Source organism: Eubalaena glacialis, chromosome 10, assembly GCF_028564815.1.
Source record: "Eubalaena glacialis isolate mEubGla1 chromosome 10, mEubGla1.1.hap2.+ XY, whole genome shotgun sequence".
Lineage (NCBI taxonomy): Eukaryota > Metazoa > Chordata > Mammalia > Artiodactyla > Balaenidae > Eubalaena > Eubalaena glacialis.
This window is the reverse complement of record NC_083725.1, coordinates 67,230,675-67,251,430: the sequence shown is the minus strand read 5'-3', so window position 1 is coordinate 67,251,430 and position 20,756 is coordinate 67,230,675. Positions and strand designations below refer to the sequence as shown.

General features: G+C 35.9%; 1 protein-coding gene across 1 annotated transcript in view; it reads left to right on the top strand.

Moving 5' to 3' along the window:
• UVRAG (UV radiation resistance associated) overlaps positions 1 to 20,756 on the top strand; it is a 359,730-nt gene that overhangs the window by 193,900 nt on the left and 145,074 nt on the right. The window contains 1 exon segment of the mRNA XM_061202856.1: positions 4,696 to 4,822. Within this exon segment, the coding sequence (XP_061058839.1) occupies positions 4,696 to 4,822 (127 nt within the window).

The window sequence follows — 20,756 nt, the reverse complement described above, 5'->3', positions numbered from 1 at the left end:
CCTCTAAAATGGCTATACCATTTTGCATTGCCATCAACAATGAATGAAAGTTCCTGTTGCTCCACATCCTTGCCAACATTTAGTATTGCCATTGTTTTGGATTTAAACTATTCTGATAGGTGTGTAGTGGTATCTAATTGTTTTTCATTTTTTAAATTTATTTTATTTTTTATTTTTTGGCTGCGTTGGGTCTTCGTTGCTGCGGGCGGGCTTTCTCTAGTTGCAGCGAGTGGGGCTACTCTTCGTTGTGGTGCGCAGGCTACTCTTCGTTGCGGTGCATGGGCTTCTCATTGCGGGGGCTTCTCTTGTTGTGGAGCATGGGCTCTAGGCGCGCTGGCTTCAGTAGTTGCGGCACGCAGGCTCAGTGTTGTGGCTCACGGGCTCTAGAGCACAGGCTCCGTAGTTGTAGCTCACGGGCTTAGTTGTTCCACGGCATGTGGGATCTTCCCAGACCAGGGCTCGAACCCGTGTTCCCTGCATTGGCAGGCAGATTCTTAACCTGCGCCACCAGGGAAGCCCCTGTCTAATTGTTTTAATTGCAATTCCCTGATGACTTGTGATATTGAGAATCTTTTCATATGCTTATATGCTTATTTTCATATGATTATCTCTGTATCTTCTTTGGTAAGGTAACAGTTCAGATCGTTTGCCCATTTTTTAATTGGGTTGTTTATATTTCTATTGCTGAGTTTTTAGAACTCTTTGCATATTTTGTATTCTATTTTTTATCAGATAAGTGGTTTTCAAATATTTTCTCCCAGTCTGTGGCTTGTCTTTTCATTCTATTAATAGTCATTTTTGCAGAGCAGAAGTCTTAATTTTAATGAAGTCCAACTTAACAATTTCTTCTTTCATGGCTCATGTGTTTGGTGTTGTATGTAAAAAGTCATCTCCAAGCCTAAGGTCACCTAGGTTTTCTCCACTGTTATCCTCTAAAAGGTGAATAGTAATTATTATTCCACATTTAGATCTGTGATTGATTTTGAGTTAATTTTTGTGAAAGGTATAGGTCTATATCTAAATTTTTTGTTTTGTTTTTGTTTGTTTGTATGTGGGTGTCCAGTGGTTCCAGCACCGTTTGGTGAAAAAGACTATCCTTTTTCCATTGAATTGCTTTTATTCCTTTGTCAAAGATTAGTTGACCATATTTGTGTGTTTCTATTTCTGGGCTCTATATTCTGTTCCACTGATTTGTTTGTCTATTCTTTTGCCCATACCACATTGTCCTGATTACTGTAGTTTTATAGTAAGTCTTGACAGAAGATAGTGTCAGTCTTCCAACTTTGTTCTTCTCCAGTATTTTGTTGGTGATTCTGGGTTTTTTGCTTTTCTCTTTAAACTTTAGAATCAGTTTGTTGATATCCACAAAATAATTTGCTGGGATGTCACTGAATCTATAGGTCAAGTTGGGAAAAATTGATATCATAATAGTGTCTTCCTATCCCTGAACATGGACAATTTCTCCATTTATTTGGGTCTCCTTTGATTTCTTTCATTGGAGTTTTGTAGTTTTCTTCATATAGATCTTCTACATAATTTGTTAGATTTGTATCTAAGTATTTTATTTTTTCATGCTAATGTAATTGATGTTGTGTTTTTAATTTCAAATTCCCATTATTCCTTGTTACATAAGAGAGCAGTTGACTTTTGTGTATTAACCCTGTATCATGCAACCTTGCTGTAATCACTTGTTAGTTCCAGGAGGTTTTGGGTTGGTTTTTTGTTTTTGTTTTGTCAATTCTTTGGGATTTTCTACATAGACAATCATATCATCTGTAAACAAAGATGACTTCATTTATTTCTTTCCCAGTATACATAGCTTTTATTTCCTTTTCTTGCCATATTGCATAGCTAGGACTTTCAGTACATGTTTAAGAGAGTGGTGAAAGGGGACATCCTGTGTTGTTCTCCAACATAGGGAGAAAGCGTCTGGTTTTTCACCATTAAGTATTTTGGCAAATATTAGTAGGTTTCTTGGCAAGTATTCTTTACCAAATTGATGAAGTTCTCCTTTGTTTCTAGTTGAATGTCACATGCTTTTTCAGCATCCATTGATATGGTTATATGATTTTTTTTTCTTTAGCCTGGTTGATGTGGTGAAATCCATTAATTGATTATTGAAAGTTAAACCTGTCTTGCATACCTGGAATATAGTTCATTTGGCCATGGTGTATAATTCTTCTTATATGTTGATGGATTTGATTTGCTCATATTTTGTTGGGGATTTTGTACCTATGTTTATGACAAATACTGGTCTGTAATTTTCCTTTCTAGTGATGGCTTTGGTTTTGGTGTGAGGATGATGCTGGCCTCATAGAATGAGTTAGGAAGTTCTTCTGTATTTTGGAAGAGATTTTCAAAAACTGGTATAATGTCTTATTTAAATGTTTGGTAAAATTTACCAGTGAAGCCATCTGGATTGGTACTTTCTGTTTTGGAAAGTTATTAATTATTGATTTAATTTCTTATATATATATATATGTATGTATAGGCCTATTCAGATTGTCAGTTTCTCCTAGTGTGAGTTTTGGTAGATTGTCTTTTCAAGGAATTGATCCATTTCATCTAAGTTACCAAATTTATGGGCATAGAGTTGTTTATAGTATTTTTAATTATTCTTTTAATGTCCATGAGATCAGTTGTGATGGCTCCTCTTTCATTCTTCATATTAGTAGTTTCTTTCTTTTCTTGGTTAGCCTGGCTAGAATTTTATCAATCTTACCTTTTCAAAAACACAGCTTTTGGTTTTGTTTACTTTGTGATTTTCTCCATTTAATTTATTCTGTTTGGAGTTCACTAACTTCTTGAATCTGTAGATTTATTTCTTTTGCCTAATTTGGGAAGTTTTTAGCCATTATTTACTACAAGTCCTTTTCATTCCTGCCCACTTTCTCCTTTCCTCCTGGTACTTGATGATACAAGTGCTAGATCTTTTGGTATCATTCCACAGATTTCTGAAGCTCTGTTCATTTTTATCTCTATTGTTTAAATTGGGTAGTTTCTATTGTTTTATCTTCCAGATTAAAGATTCTTTTCTCTGTTTCCTACATTCTGCTGTTGAGCTCATTCATTGAGTTTTTTATTTCAGTTCTTTAGGTCTTCACTTTCTTTATTGAGATTTTCTGGGTTTTTTTTGTCAAGATGTTCTATTTTTTGTTTCAAGCATGTTCTTAATTTCTTTTTTTAAATTAATGTTTATTGGAGTATAGTTGATTTACAATGTTGTTTTAGTTTCTACTGTACAGCAAAGTGAATCAGTTATACATTTACATATACATATATCCACTCTTTTTTAGATTATATTCCCATATAGGTTCTTAATTTCTATTGAAGCATTTTTGTGATGGCTACTCTCAGATCGTTGTCAGATAATTGTAACATGTCTATTTGTCTCAAGTGTTGGCATCTATTGATTATCCTTTTTTATTTACTTTGACATCTTCCTGGTTCTTGGTCTGATGAGTGATTTTTGATTGAAACTTGTGCATTTGGGGTATTATGTTACGAGTCTCTGGATCTTATTTAAACCTTCTATCTTACCTGGCTTCCTCTGACACCTCTGGTAGTGGAAGGAAGAGGCACCATCTCATTACTGCCAGGTTGGGGTGGAAGTCCAAGTTCCCCAAGAAGCTTCCATTGACACTCATGTGGCAGAGGAGTGTTTGCGTGTCAGTGTAAGAGGGCTTGTTAGTGCTGACTAGGAATGGGAGTTCCAGCTGCCCACATAGGGAGTAAGGTGGTCTCAGTAGCACTGCGTAGTAGTGAAAGTTCTGACTCTCTACTTGGCCTCCTCTGATATTACCCAGCAGGAAGGGAGAAGGTTATCTTGTTACAGCTGTAGTGAGGCTGCAGGCTCCCCCTGTGGTATCCACTGACATTATAGGGGGCTTGGTTAGTTACTGTCTGGAAGGGGTGAAAGCACCAGGTCTCTACTTGGCTTTCTACAAAATCTGTGGAATATTAGAGCACCTATGTTCAGCTTGGTAAGGATGGAAATCTACTTTTTGTTTCTATGGATTTGCTTATTTCGGTAATTTCATATAAATGGAATCTGTGGCCTTTTAAAACTGGCTTTTTTTTTTAGTTAGCATAATGTTTTCAAGATTCATCCATGTTGTAGCATATATCAGTACTTCATTTCTTGTTATTGCCAAATAATATTCCATTGTATATATACCACATTTTATTTATCTGTTCATCAGATGGTGGACATTTGGATTGATTTCATTGTTTGGCTATTATGAATAATGCTGCTATGAACATTCATATTCACATTTTTGTATGGGCATGTTTTTTATTCTACTGGGTATGTACATATGTCTAGAAGTGGAATTGCTGGGTCCTAAGGTAATTCTGTGTTTAACATTTCGAGAACTCCATTTCTTTTTTATTATTAATTTGTGTCTTATTGTACTGTGGTGTTAGGAAAGAGGGCTGATATATTTTATAGTGTATTTTAGGTTCTTAGAACTGTTCCCAGATTTTAGATTTTATTTCTACTCTGTTCTTTGCTTACATCTGTATTCTTTCCATTAAAATGACAGGTGCTGATAATTAAGTTACTCAAGAGATCTGTAAGTTACATGAGTATTAAAGTGCTTTAAACCAATCACATTTTGAAACATTGTGAGTACTCAGTTATTCATAGGCATAACTTTTATATTCATAAATTTACCTGTGCTTTTAATTATTTAGAAAAAAGAAAGTGAGTGCCTGCAGTTAAAAATTTTGGTGCTTCGAAATGAACTGGAAAGACAGAAGAAAGCTTTGGGACGGGAGGTGGCATTACTGCATAAGGAACAAATTGCATTACAGGACAAAGGTGAGTAAAAACACCATACAAACAGCCTAGCCTCCACATTCAGTAATTTTCCTTTTTCTCCATAGGCTCAAATAGTCCTCTTTGTATAAATATACTAAAACAATTTTTTAAAGATTTTTGAAGTATTTTGAAGTTAATATGTACAGTATAGTGTATACACACACAGACACACTTCACATTTTCACAATGAACACACCTGCATAAGCACAATCTCCATCAAGAAACAGAGACAAGGACCCCAGAAGCCCAGAAGTTTCATGTTCTCTTCCATTCATGGCATCTCTAGCCAGACTACTACCTTGACTCACTATACCATAGATTGGGTTTGCCTAATTTTGAACTTTATACACATAGAACCATATAATATATACATTTTATGTGCTGGCTTTTGTTCAACATTTTGTTTGTAAGATTCATCCCTACCTGAATGTAATGTAGTCTTAGTTTATTTTTGCTGCCAGTAGTATTACACTGAGTGAACATGTATTTATTTATTCTTGCTTTTGGCATTTCATTAATTTCTAGTTTGGGACTATTACAGGTAATGTTTCCGTGAATGGTATAGTACATGTTTCTTAAAGAAGTTTTTTGTTTTTTTGTTTTTTTATTTATGGCTGTGTTGGGTCTTCGTTTTTCTGCGAGAGGGCTTTCTCTAGTTGTGGCAAGCGGGGGCCACTCTTCATCGCGGTGCGCGGGTGTCTCACTATCGCGGCCTCTCTTGTTGCGGAGCACAGGTTCCAGACGTGCAGGCTCAGTAATTGTGGCTCACGGGCCCAGTTGCTCCGCGGCATGTGGGATCTTCCCAGACCAGGGCTCGAACCCGTGTCCCCTGCATTGGCAGGCAGATTCTCAACCACTGCACCACCAGGGAAGCCCCTTAAAGAAGTTTTTTAATGCATTTCTTTTGGATATAAACCCAGGAGCAGAATTACATAGTCATAGTATATGCACATCTTCAGCTTTAGTAGGCTGTGTCCAAAACTTTTCCAAAGTAGTTGTGCCAATTTACCTCTTCTCCATCCAGCAGTGTATCCTCCATCCTTGTCAGCGTTTGGTACTTTCTGTCTTTTGTATTTTAGCCTTCCTGGTGGGTATGTTGTTAGTGTCTCCTTGCAATTTTAATTTTGATTTCCCTGAAGACTAATGAAGTTGAACACTATTTCGTATGTTTCTTGCTGATTGGGATACATTCCTTTTGAAGCACCTGTTAAAAGTCTTTTGCCGCTCCCCCCACTTCTATTGGTTTGAGTAATATTGTTTTTTGATTATATATTATGGATATGGTTTCTTTGTTTGAAATATGCATTGAAAATATATTCTCCCATTCTGTGGCTTGCTAGTTCACCCTTTTGTGTTACCTTTACATGAACACAAGTTCCATTTTATCAGTCTTGTCTTTTCTAGTTAAGGTCTTTTGTGTCTAGTTTAAGAAATATTTGTCTATTTTAATGTCGTAAAGATCTTCTGTGTTTTCTTTTAAATGCTTTACTCTTGAACTTTTTACGTTTATATCTGTAATTCATCAGGAATTGATTTTTTTGTGTATGATGTAAGGTAAGAGTCAAGACTCACTTTTTACATATAGATAGTCAGTTGGCCCAGCACCATTTATTGAAAACCATCCTTTCCCCATTGCACTGCTGTTTCTCTTTTGTCATAAATAAGGTAAACATATACTTGTCTGTTACAAGACCATGTGTTCTGTTTCACTGAACTGTTACTCTATTCTTTTGCCCTTATCTTACTGTTTTAATTTCTCTCATGTTATATTTGGTCTTGCTCTCTGTTAAAGTTCTTCAGCTTAGCTGTTCTTCAAGATCACCTAGGTTATTCTTGTCCTTTTGCATTTTCATATGAACTTCTACACAGAAAAGAAACCTTATTAGGATTTTGATTGGGAATACATTTGATATATTTACCAACACAATTGGGGTTAATAGACATCTTTACAGTATTGAGTCTTCCAATCCAAGAAAATGGTATATGCCTTTGTTTGTTAGATCATTTTTACAAAATCTTATTGAAGTAAAGTAGTTGTTAGTAAATGGATGTTTTCCATGATTCACTGAATTTATCAATATTTCTATTTTTGATGTTTTATGATAACTGTTATAACTATCTTTAACTTTTATTTTCTACTTGTTGCTGATATATGGAAATATGAATGATTTTTTTAAAGTGGTATTGATTTTATTATATGTGCAAAGAAATGTTCCCCAGAAGTTTCATAGACAAATTAGCAATTCTAATGTTAGGGTAATGGCCCTGCAGCTGCAGCTCTCACAGTGATTGATGATTTATTTATTTATTTATATATATATTATAAGCTAATTATATTTACAATTAAATTCAATTATACTATAATTAAATTGATTCTATTCTAATTATTTTATGACATAAGATAAGAAAATTACAGAAAGGTTTTTAAACAGCTTTATTGAGATTTAATTCATATACCATGCAGTTCATTTTAAAGTGTATAATTCAGTCTTTTTTGGTTTATTTATAGGGTTATACAATGATCACAGTCTAATTGTCCCTCCTAAAAGAAAATTCATACCCATTAAACAGTTGTTCCAAATTTCCCCTTTCATAAATCCTAAGCAACCACTGATTCATTTTCTGTCTCTATAAATTTTTCTTTTCTGGACAATTTATGTAAATGGAATCATGCAATATGTGGTCTTTTGTGACCAACATTTTTCATTTAATGTAACGTTTCAAGGTTCATTCATGTTGTAGCATGTGTCATTACTTCTTCTTTTTTTAAATAAAATTCAATTACATGGATATACTACGTTTTATTTATCCATTCATCAGTTGATGAAAATTTGGATTGTTTCCAGTTTTTGCCTATTATGAGTAATGCTTCTATGAACATTCATATATAAGTTTTTGTAAGGAAGTATGTTTTTATTTCTCTTGAATACGCCTGAGGGTAGAATTGCTAGATCATGTGATAACTGTTTAACTTTTTGAGCAATTGCCAGCTGTTTTTCACAGCAACTGTACCATTTTACTTTCCCACCAGCAATATATGAGGGTCCTAGTTTCTCAATGTCCTCACCAATACATGTTATTTTCTCTCTTTATTAGTGTAGCCTTCCTAATGAGTGTGAAGTGGTATCTCATGGTAGTTTTTTTTTTTTTTTTAATATTTATTTATTTATTTATTTTGGCTGCATCAGGTCTTAGTTGTGGCACGCGGGCTTCTCTCTAGTTGTGGCTCACAGGCTCAGTAGTTGTGGTGCGTGGGGTCTAGAGTGTGCAGGCTTAGTTGCCCCTTGACACATGGGATCTTAGTTCCACAATCAGGGATCGAACCCGCGTCCCCTGCATTGGAAGGTGGATTCTTAACCACTGGACCACCAGGGAAGTCCCTCGCATGGTAGTTTTGAATCACATTTCCCTAATGGCTAATGTGCTTATTACAGTTGATTTTTGTATAATAATTTTACAGGCATACCTAATTTTATTGCACTTCACTTTATTGCACTTTGCAGATAATTGCTTTTTTTTTTTTTTTTTTAAACTGAAGGTTTGTGACACTCCTGTGTTAAGCAAGTTTATTGGTACCATTTTTACAATAGCTTTTGCTCACTTCATGTCTCTATGTTACATTTTGGTAATTCTTGCAATACTTCAAACTTTTACATTATTATTGTATTTGTTATGGTGATCTGTGATCAGTGATCTTTGATGTACAATTGTACTTGTTTTGGGGCACCACGAATCATGCCCATATAAGACAACGAACTTAATCGATAAACGTTATGTGTGTTCTGACTGTTGCAGTAACTAGCCATTCCCCTGTCTCTCTCCCTCTTCTGGGGCCTCCCTATTCCCTGAGCCACAATAATTTCGAAATTAGGTTAGTTAATAACCCTACAGTGATCTCTTAAGTGTTCAAGTGAAAGGAAGTGTCATACGTCTCTCACTTTAAATCAAAAGGTACAAATGATTAAGCTTAGTGAGGAAAACATTTTGAAAGCCAAGATAGGCTGAAAGCTAGGCTCTTGAGCCAAGCAGCCAAGTTGTGAATGCAAAGAAAAGTTCCTGAAGGAAATTAAAAGTGCTACTCCATTGAGTACATGGATGATAAAAAAGTGAAATAGCTGTATTGCTGATATGGAGAAAGTTTTAGAGGTCTGGATAGAAGATCAAATCAGCCACAACATTCCCTTAAGCCAAAACCTAATCCAGAGCAAGGCCCTAACTCTCTTCAATTCTATGAAGGCTGAGAGAGGTGAAGAAGCTGCAGAAGAAAAGTTTGAAGCTAGCAGAGACTAGTCCATGAGGTTTAAGGGAAGAGGCGTTCTCAATAATATAGAAGTGCAAGGTGAAGCAGCAGGTGCTCACGTAGAAGCTGCAGCAGGTTATCTAGAAGATCTAGCTAGATAATGAATGAAGGTGGTTACACTAAACAACAGAGTTGCAGTGAAGACAAAACAGCCATATACTGGAAGAAGATGCCATCTAAGATGTTCATAGCTAAAGAAGAGAAGTCAGTGCCTGCCTTCAAAGCTTCAAAGGACAGGCTGACTCTCTTGTTAGGGGCTAATGCAGCTGGTGACTTTAAGTCGAAGCCAGTGCTCATTTACCATTCTCAAAATCCTAGGACCCTTAAGAATTATGCTAAATGTACTCTGCCTGTGCTCTATAAATGGAAAAAGAAAGCCTGGATAGCAGCACACACCTCTGTTTACAGCATAGTTTACTGATTTTTTTTTTTTAATTTATTAATTTTTGGCTGTGTTGCGTCTTCGTTTCTGTGCGAGGGCTTTCTCTAGTTGCGGTGAGCGGGGGCCACTCTTCATCGCGGCGTGCGGGCCTCTCACTGTCGCGGCCTCTCTTGTTGCGGAGCACAAGCTCCAGACACACAGGCTCAGTAGTTGTGGCTCACGGGCCCAGTTGCTCCGCGGCATGTGGGATCTTCCCAGACCAGGGCTCGAACCCGTGTCCCCTGCATTAGCAGGCAGATTCTCAACCACTGCGCCACCAGGGAAGCCCTACCGAATATTTTATGCCCACTGTTGAGACCTACGGCTTAGGAGAAAAGATTTCTTTCAAAATATCACTGCTCATTGCTAGTGTACCTGGTCACCCAAGAGCTCTGCAGATGTGGTGGAAATAGTAAGAGAACTAGAATTAGAAGTGGAGCCTGAAGATGTGATTGAAATGCTACAAGCTCATGGTAAACTTAAACGGATAAGGAGTTACTTCTTACAGATAAGCAAAGAAAGCTTGAGATGGAAACTACTCCTGGTGAAGATGCTGTGAAGATTGTTGAAACAACAACAAAGGATTTAGAATATTAAATAAACTTAGTTGATAAAGCAGCAGGGTTTGAGATAAGATTGACTCCAGTTTTGAAAGGAGTTCTACTGTGCGTAAAATGCTAACAAACAGCAAGCACTGCATGCTGCAGAGAAATTGTGAAAGGAAGAGTCAGTCTATGTGGCAGACTTTATTGCTGTCTTGTTTTAAGAAATTGGCCATAGCCACTCCAACCTTCAGCACCCACCACCCTGATCAATTAGCAGTCATCAACATCAAGGCAAGACCCTCTACCAGCAAAAAGATTATGACTCTCCAAAGGCTCAGATGATGGTTAACTTTTTTTTAGTAACGAAGTTTATTTTCATTAAGGTATGCACCTTGTTTTTTTAGACATAGTGCTATTACACACTTAATAGACTACAGAATAGTGCAAACGTAACTTTTATGTGTACTAGAAAACCAAAAAAATCATGTGACTTGCTTTATTACAATATTTGCTTTATTGTGGTGGTCTGGAACCAGACCTGTGATATCTACGAATTATGTGTGTATATCCAAGGAACTTATTAATTCTGATTGTTGTTAGATTCTTTTGAATTTTATGTGTACAGTCAGTTCACCTGCAAATAATGGCATTTTAATTTATTTCCTAATATTAATGCCTTATGGGACTTCCCTGGCAGTCCAGTGGTTAAGACTCCACACTTCCACTGCAGAGGGGCGGGTTCAATTCCTGGTCGGGGAATTAAGATCCCACATGCTACACAGCCAAAAAAAAAAGAGAAAAATTAATGCCTTAACTTTTTTTTTTCCGTGCCTGATTGCACTGTCTAGTACATCCATTATAATATTAAATAGAAGAGGTGACAGTGGATATCTTTGTCTCATTTCTAGTCTCAGGGAGGAAGCTTTCAGTGTTTCACCGTTAAGTATGGTATTTTATTATAAGCTTTTTTGTGGTTTTTATTTTGTGGTTTACATTTTTAACATCATTTCCTCATTTTGTCATTTTGTGTTACTATTTTTTAATGAATTTTTAAGAGTTCAGTATGTGAGCATTCATTTCTTTGTCTTTTTATCTTTCTAAAAATCTGTTCACTTGAGGTATAATTTATATACAATAATATTAATCAATTTTAAATATACAATTTAATAAGTTTAACTAATGTATTCAGACAAGTAACTGCCACCATGGTGAATGAAAGACATTTCCATCACACTAAAAATTTCCCCTTTCCTCTTTGTAGTCAATTCATTCCCCTCCCTTTTGACCACTGGCAACTACTGATCTGCTTTCTGACATCATTTACCTTTTATAGAATTTTATATAAATGGAATCATATAATATATACTCTTTATATTTGGCTCTTTTTCACTTAGCATAATGATTTTGGGATTTATCCATGTGGTTGCATGTGTCAGGAATGAATTTCTTTTTATTGTTGAGTAGTGTTCCACTGTGTGTTTGTGGAATACACACACACAATTTGTTTATACATTTACCTATATACTAGATTTGTTTCCTGTCTTGAGTTATTATGAACAAAGTTGCTGTAAATATTTGAGTAGAAGCCCTTGTGTGGGCATATTCTCTTGGTTAAATAACTAGGGGTGGGGGCTTCCTTGGTGGCGCAGTGGTTGAGAATCTGCCTGCTAATGCAGGGGACACGGGTTCGAGCCCTGGTCTGGGAAGATCCCACATGCCGCGGAGCAACTAGGCCCGTGAGCCACAACTACTGAGCCTGCGCATCTGGAGCCTGTGCTCCGCAACAAGAGAGGCCACAATAATGAGAGGCCCGCGCACCGCGATGAAGAGTGGCCCCCGCTTGCCGCAACTAGAGGAAGCCCTCGCACAGAAACGAAGACCCAACACAGCCAAAAATAAAAAATATAAAAATAAATAAATAAATAAAAGGTTACTATAAAAAATCCATTAAAAAAAAATAACTAGGGGTGGGCTTGCTGAATGTATATAGTAAGAGTGTGTTTAACTTTGTAAAACTGTTATGCTGTTTGGCATTCCCACTAGCAATGCATGAGAGTTCCATTTACTTCATATCCAAACATTTTTCATTTTAGCCATCCTAGTAGATGTATGGTTGTTTCTCATTGTGGTTTTAATTTGTATTTCTCTGGTAACGAATGAGGTTGAACATGTTTTCCTGTGCTTATCTGTTATCTGTATCTTTTCTCTGGTGAAATGTTTAGATCTTTTTTGGCTACTTTTTAAAATTTTTTCCCTTTGGGAGTGTTCGAGAATATCTTCTTATTGATGTCTAAGAGTTCTTTATATACTCTAGATACATGTCATTTATCAGATACATGTTTTACATATTTTTCTCCTTAATAATGTCTTTTGAGTTTGTTCATCATTTCTTTTTAGATAAACTTTGTCTTGTAGAAATCTTCGCTTAACTCAAGGACACTTAAGATTTTCTCCTGTTTTCTTCCAGAATTTTTATCATTTTAGTTATTAGATTTATGTCTGTGATTTATTTGGGGTTAATTTTTGTGTATGGTGTGAAGAGAAGAGTCTCCTGAACACTGCTGGGACTCTTATTTGTCTACCCGCTCTGCGTTGTGGCCTAGAAACACTCCCCACTCAGTAAGCTGGAGGAGTATAGGGCTCACCTTGTTTGTTTCCCTTTTCTCAGAAACCACTGTCCTGGGCTGCCTATTATCCAGTGTCTGAAACTGTTGTCGTGTATAATTTTGTATGATTTTTTCGTTGTTTACAGTGGGAGGGTAAATCTGATATATGTTATTCCATCATTCAGAAATAAAAGTCTTTTTCCTGTTCTTTCTCACCTCTGTGCTTGTTATGAGAATATGCTTTTCCCATCTCTACTTGGTTCAGTTATTTTGCTTCTTCAAAGACATACTTAAATATGAGCTCTCTTTCGAGGCTTTTTTCTCCCTCATCCAGAGATTTCTTGCTCCTCCTGTGACCCCATAGTATTTTTTTTTAAATATTTAATTAATTAATTTATTTATTTATGCATACTTTGCCGGGTCTTAGTTGCGTCACATGGGATCTTTAGTTGCGGCATGCAGACTCGTAGTTGCGGCATGCATGTGGGATCTAGTTCCCCAATCAGGGATCGAACCCAGGCCCCCTGCATTGGGAGTGCAGAGTCTTACCCACTGGACCACCAGGGAAGTCCCCCCCATAGTATTTTTGATGTTGCTTATTTTACTAATTAGTTGGTTTAGACTTTGAGGGCAGAAACTTTACATTTTTATGTTAGTATCCTTCTGAGTGCCCAGCGTAGTGCCTTACGTGGCACCCAGAGAGCATGAGCACAGAGTGAGGCTCTGAGGGGCTCTCTTCTAGGTAATGTGCATTACATATAGTGCATGAATCTTTTATCCTTAGTTCATCTGCAATGCATCCTTTTTTGGCTACCTGTTTGTTTTCAGTGTATTTCAGACAGTTGAGATTGATAGATAAATGACACGTAATGGCAAACAGAAAATCAGTTGTGTTGGGAGTGTATTTGGAATGTGAATAAAGTAGGCCATAGTTAAAGTTTTAAATTTTTATACTGTATGAAATACAGGTTAGACTCAAAGAATAATTTTACTTCATTTCAGTAATTTTAGAAAAATATAGTTTAAATTTAAAGGGATAGGTTTTGATTCAGAGTGCTTTGATGCATGCCTGGCTTCATTATTTGCCAGCTGTGTAACCTTGTCCAATTACTTGGCTTCATCTCTAAGATAAAGTTAATAATAGTACTTATGACTATGTTGATATCCTGCTGAGTTTTAACAGGCTCCTAAGTTCTGCTGATGTTGCTGGTCTGTGGAGCACACTTTGTGTAGCAAGGATGTGTATGATGATCAGATGAGTTGTAAAATTGAAATGATCTTATAAAAATAGGAACAAAATGCTTTCTGTCTTATTCCTGTATCACACCTTGTTGAATTTCTGTACTGTTTAAAATAAAGTCCTTCCTGACTGAAGATGGCCTCCTATGATCCACCTCAATCTGAATGCTTTAGCCATACTCACGTTCTTTTAGAACTTTTAGAAACTTAAATTTGCTTTAGTCTGTCTCACTTGCATTTAGGCCTCTGTTAATTGGCGCTTTCTCCAGGAAATCTTCACTGGCTCTCTTTCCTTTCGTGTGTTTCCATAGCACCTGTGCTTTTCCATTATAGCACTGTAATTGTTAGTTTGTTTCTTCCTCTAGATTGTAACATCCCTGAGGGTTGGGATAGTGCCTGGGGCATAGTAAGCATTCAATAAATATTTGTTGAAGGAATGAATCATGGTCTAATGTTACGGGCATCACTGCTAAAGGACGAAGACTTCTGTAGCTTCTCGCTTAGTATTCATTTGGGAAAACTGATATTCTCATGAGAAATACTGTAGAAAAAGTGTATATTCTTTGGCAGTGATTGTCAGAACTATCCGCATTCCAATACAGATTGCATATTAACATTTATACCTGAGAGTCTGGGATAATGCCATTTAAAATCATGACATATTATGAGCAAAGTCCATTTCCATAGAGTTAGAATGACTCCAAATAAATAGATAGCTGTTGTGTACATATAAGATCTATTTTAAGAGGTCTCATATTCTGTGAAAAGACACATTTCTTTGGTGCTTTGGAAGTACCATCAACTTTTATAATACTCAGATTGCCTGCTACCTGTAGCATGTATGTCTACATGCCTTTTTCAAGACCATAAGTTTTTAAAATGAAAACACTATAGGATTTTAGAGGGATTAGGGACTTTTGCCTTTTTCTAATAAGAGAAGCAAAAATAGTAATAGCTACAGTATTTCAGTTACCATACTTATAGGTATGATATGAGTTATTTAATTACCACAGTAACTTTATTAGGTGTAGGTACTATTATTATTTACATTTACAGTTGAGGAAACTCTAGGTCACAGTCAGAGACAGTAAATACCTTACTGAAGTTCACACAACCAATGACAGGTGACGTGGTTAAAATCCTTCTATTGATTCCAAAACTCAATCACAGTATGATACCACCTTTTTATCAGTAGTGTGATGTGTAAAGTCCATGGAATGTATATTATTCTGGCATATGGTAAAAACATAGGGAGATATAGTTCTTCAGCTGTGTTCCCAGTTGTGTTTTTCCCTCTTATACTGATAGAGGGAAGTCCGAAGAAGTCTATCACCAGCCTTGAAACAGGTGAACTTCTAAACAGTGACTTCTATCCCATTTAAAAGACTGAGGTGTAATAATAATTGCTCATATTTGTAGAAAGCTTATTAGTGCCAGGCAGTGTCATGTGTTTTCTATTCTTCCTCTCATTTTGTTCTTACTAATTGTCCTATGAATTAAAGGTATTGTTATTATCTCCCTAGTAATAAAGATATCATATATTATTATCCAATTTATAGATGAGGAAACTGAGTTTCAGAGGCCCAAAGCCACATAGCAAGTTACGACAGAGCCTGTGTTCAAAGTTACTGATACCAAACAGTGCTGCAAAGGAAGATTATAGGATTTTGTAAATACCCATTTTAATTCTGACAGTCAAGTCAGAATTAGTCAGCACATTCTTGTATGTCCACTTTATCATGGAAAGAAAGGCTGGTAATGCTCAAGTTAAATATGTATTTGCCAGAATGGGTCAGAATTGTTGGCTTTTAACACTGCCTTTGTACTTCAGGAGCTTTCATCCCACTTTTATATATGTTTTTTGAGATGAGTATTATTTTATATTTCTCTGAACTCTTAGAATCATAGGCGGGTTAGGATCTAATGTTGGCACTTTGGGCTCAAATCTAAGCAGGAGAAAGAGTGCTGCTATTGGCTGTACTTTTCTGCCATTGGGAATCTCTATATACTGTGGTGGTAAGATCTGAGGGGTTGGAAAGAAGGATTGGCTAGATACAGATAACCATATTTCAGTACCAGTAGATCCTAATCTACTTGTTAGGGACCCCTGTTCTTTATAGTGATTCTGCTGGGTTACCAGGGACTCATTCTTATCTATTAAAAGTTCATTTGTGTTGAACATCATTCTTGTATACTTACATGAATGTACTATTTAATGACTCTTGAGCCAAGTTAAAATATTTTAGAAGCACTTGAGTCACTGTTATTGGTAACATGAAGGGGAAAAATGTATTTGTCACTGCGTTTGCAGCTTTGATTTAGTGTGTTTGCTAGCCAATAGTGAAATGATTTGCTAATAAAAATATTACTAGTGGCTTCTTACATATCATGACTTCTCTTTGACACTTGGTGCTTATCTACATACTTGGTTCTCAGCCCAAAAGCTCAGTTAAGATACAGAGTCAGTAATATATGACATTTTGTCTTTGCTACTGATTTTTCTGAGTGACCATAAAGGAGCTAATTAACTTCTGAATCTTTTTATACATCTGTGTAGTAAGGATAGCAGCTCATAGCAGTGCCATAGGGATTAATTTATGTAAACATTTGGAAGAAACTAGTACCTATTATATATTTTATATTTTTGTTCATGAGAATTCATTGCGGCTGAATGATTTATCGCAAAGAGGCAAAAAGATAATTTCTATCCATGTCTCTGACTTGCTGGGTGGCCACATAACTCTGAGGGGCCTTGTTACTCCATACCTGTAAGTTTCCCCTTCCTGTTCCTGGAAGGCAGTGGTTCTCAACTTGTGGTCTACAGCAACTTCCAGCTGGGTCACGGGCTGATCTTTTCAGCATTAATGTTTATTAATGTATATATTTCATTTCCAGTAGATAAATTAGTTATGATGTTCAATAAAAAAAAACAGATTTCCCCTCATTAGTGTCTCAAGCCGAATAACCTTCACATTAACTAATTATATATTGGTTTACAGGGTCTTTTGCTCTAACTCAACCCCCAAATCTTTGAAATGAGAAGCAGCACTCTATAATTAATTTGCTTGAAATTTGGTTTAGAAAATGGTATGAAACATTGGTCTTAAGGAAATGTGTTTAGTAGAACTGAAACACATTTAAACATGTTGATAAAATTTAAGAACTCTTCAGTGGTGCCTGGGGAGTGTTGTTAACTTTATAAAAGCAGAGTTCCCTAATCTTTGTAGGAAGGAACTACTTTTTAATCCAGTTAGTTTCTTGATATTAATGATAACATATATGTAGTACTTTATAGTTAGAAAGTGCTTGCACAAAGATGATCATATTTGATCCTTAAAGTATCTCTGAAGCTAAGTATGGCAAGTATTGTTACCTTCATTTTATATATGAGATGCTGAGAAGGTAAGTGACTTAGCGAGGTACAAACAGACAGGAGCAGAGTTGGAATGTAGATCCAGACCTTTTGTCTCCAAATTCTGTGCTTTTCTCACTATTCCATACTATTTAAAACCTTGCAAAATCTGAATCCTACATAAATCCTATGAAGCAGGTAATTTTTATTGAAATCCTGTAGCATGCCAGATCTTTTTTCACTTACGGTATTATCATTTAATTCTTAAAATAGTACTAAGAGATAATAATTATTACTCCCTTTTTCCAAATGAGGAAAACTGGGGCTTAGAGACATTTCTCAAGGTTGCATAGATAAGTAACAGATCCAGATTCTGATTTAGATTTATTTCATTCCAAAGCCTGTCGTTTTTAACTAAACATAATATCATTGTTGCTTTCTCTGGTATATGTCTAACAGATACACTGACTGATAGTTTGCTAGTTTTCCATTTTACCTATGGACTTAGATGGAGAACTTTGCTCTGCTATATTCGTTTTTATTACAGGATGAGTAAAGTGAATTTTCTCCAAAGATTTCTTTGATTTGGTTGTATCTTAATTAAGAGATCTAGATTAAAGATCTGTCAGTCTCTCAGTTTGTCCTTAGGCAAATCATCCAACTTTTGGGGCTAATTTTCTTTTCACAGACAAACCAAACAAAATTTTGAATTATATAGTCAAGATTTCTTATAGCTCTGAGATTCTAGTTATCTTAGGAGATAGGATTGACAGAAAGGATAGGGATCTCTTCACCTTTTTTGGTGAATCTCTTTATTTTTTGAAGTTTTATGCTAATGATAAATTTCCCAGCAATGAAAGAAGAAAAGAAAAAAAAAGAAGAAGATTCTCTGACCCAAGTGTGTCTATAGATGCCATTTGTTAACTGGAAAGCCTCCATTTGGTGGGAATGACCTATTGGAATTCTCTAATCAGCCATACTCAACTCCTATTTTACAGTCTTTGATCTGTTTTGGTAAGCAAGGGCAAAAACTCATTCTGTAAGTGACATTGTGTGTAGAAGAGGTCAGAAGTGTCAGATTTCATTGCTCAGATCTGGGGAGAGAAATTCCTCTTGGTAATTTCAGTGAATAAAAAGTTTTGATCCTTTATTGCCACAATAAGAAATTATTTATATGAAGTTTCCATCAATTATGATAATTATTGTCATTTTGCAATAAATTTGAGTAATTAAGGTGAAATATATATATATATATATATATATATATATATATATATATATATATATGGTTTGTTCTATTTAATTAGCTTCTGCTTGGTCAGTAAATTATTATGCTTATTTGGCCTGCATCTCAGATAAAAGAAGAATCACACAATATATTTAAATTGGTGCTTTAGCTTCCATCAAAAGGTCATAGATTTCTAATTGAACATACAAAGACATTATTAAGCATTGTGTAACAATTTTCTCCTCATAGGTTATAAGGTCACAAGTTGAAAAATTAGTTCTCACAAACTTTATAATTCAAGATATATTTATTACACATGACGGCAAAATTTAAATTTTATTCGTCTGTATATGTGCTCTGATTTTCCTGTAGCCATCTGACAGAAATTCCTAAACAAATTTCCTTCAAAATTAATATCTGCCTTTCAAAACTTTGGGGACCTGAGGACAATTTTCCCCTGGGATTTATTAAAGTTTCTTTACTTTCAGTTGTTGGCCTGTATGCAGCTTGTGAAAGGCAGTAAAAGACAGACAGACAACTTGGTGGTGGGGCGGGCAAAGGTGGATTTTAAGTAAACCTCAGATTTTCTTTTCAGAATGATTCATTTTCCATATATTTGTAATGATTTATTTCAGTAATATCTTAATTGGATTGTCAGAAAGTCAAACTGTCATATTTTAATCTCCCCCTCTTGCCATGGAAAGTATAGATGTGTAGAAATAAGCCACCGGACAGAATTTTATTTTGGTTTGTCATCATTTTTTCTCTACTTATTACCCAAAAGCATTGGGAGTAGCATTTACAAAAAATACATTTACAATTAGATGTTTTAACACAGAAGTAAAAGGAGATCGTAAGGCATGTAAAGGATGTGGGAAAGGCATTGATGTGTGTATGTACACGCGTGCCTTTGTCAGTTCATTTATTCATCATTTATGGAGCAGACAAAAGGAACCAGGCATTGTGTAAGATGTTAGAATGACAGATGTGATGGTTATATGACAGAAATACATGGAGAGTACCATAGGAACACAGAAGATGAGCATCTGAAAATCAGAACACCAAGTAAAGGAGGTGACACTTGAGCTGAGTCTAGAAGAATATGTAGTAGATAGCTAGGGAGAGAAGGTGCGACTTTCCAGGTAGAGAGAACAGTTATACAGAGGCATGGAAGTAGAGTAGAGAATTTCAGGTAATTCCAGTAAAGCCTCAGCTAACCTTTGAGTAAAGGTCCCTAGGAGAGACTAGAGAGGTAAATAACAACCTAATCATAAAGGAAGTTATGTCAAAAAGTTTGGAGATCTATTGAAATAACTTAAGCAAATTTCTCAAAGACAAAAAGTAGATACAACTGTGTTGATGACTATAATATAGAATGGAGATAAGACGTATGTTTTAGAAAATTCTCTTTGAAGAGTTAAGCGTAGAGAATTGTCATGACAGAAGTTATTACAGTAATCTAAGCAGTACATAATTAAAATCTAAACAGTTTGGAAATGTAAAGGGAGGAGGGAGTGTGTGGGTTCAAGAGATATTTAATGATGGACTCTACTGTTAATGGTTTAGTGGATTGGAGGAGAGAAGGAGAGAGAAAGATTTAGATAGTTTCCGATTTCTGGTTTGGACAACTGGCCAGATAATTAACCATTCATCAGAACAAATACTGGAGGAGAAGCAGATGTTGGGGGAAAGGGGAAGAATCAAGACTTCCAATTTTGGATAATTACCTAATGGGTAAGATAGTAAACAAGAAACCAACAAATAAAGTAAATGTCAGATTGTGAGAAGGACTAGAAACAAGCTGTGGTGATAGAAGTTAACTGTGGGAGACCATTTTTACAAAGATTGCTCAGAAAAGGATGGCTTGAGGAGCTCAGTCTTGCAAGATGAGAATTGCTGGGGTACCAACAATGGGAACAGCACGTGAAAAGGCTTGGACATAGGAAGTGCCTGTATTGTAGGATAGAAAGGACGCCACTGTAGCTGGAACATAATTTGTTAGGAAGAGAGTAGCAGCATGACATGAGGTTAGAGAAGAAGGAATTCAAAGTTTAAGCGAAGATATTTGCCTTATCCATTGAACAGGAGGAGAAGGCTAAGAAAATGGCGTGGAGGCTGCTGAGTTTCATATTAGGTTGTAGGTAGGATTATGAAGAAATCCTTCTATTATTTCAAGGCTTATGAGGTAAGGTAATTAATATATTGGATTTAGGGGAGGTTTAAGGATTGGGGGGAATGTATGG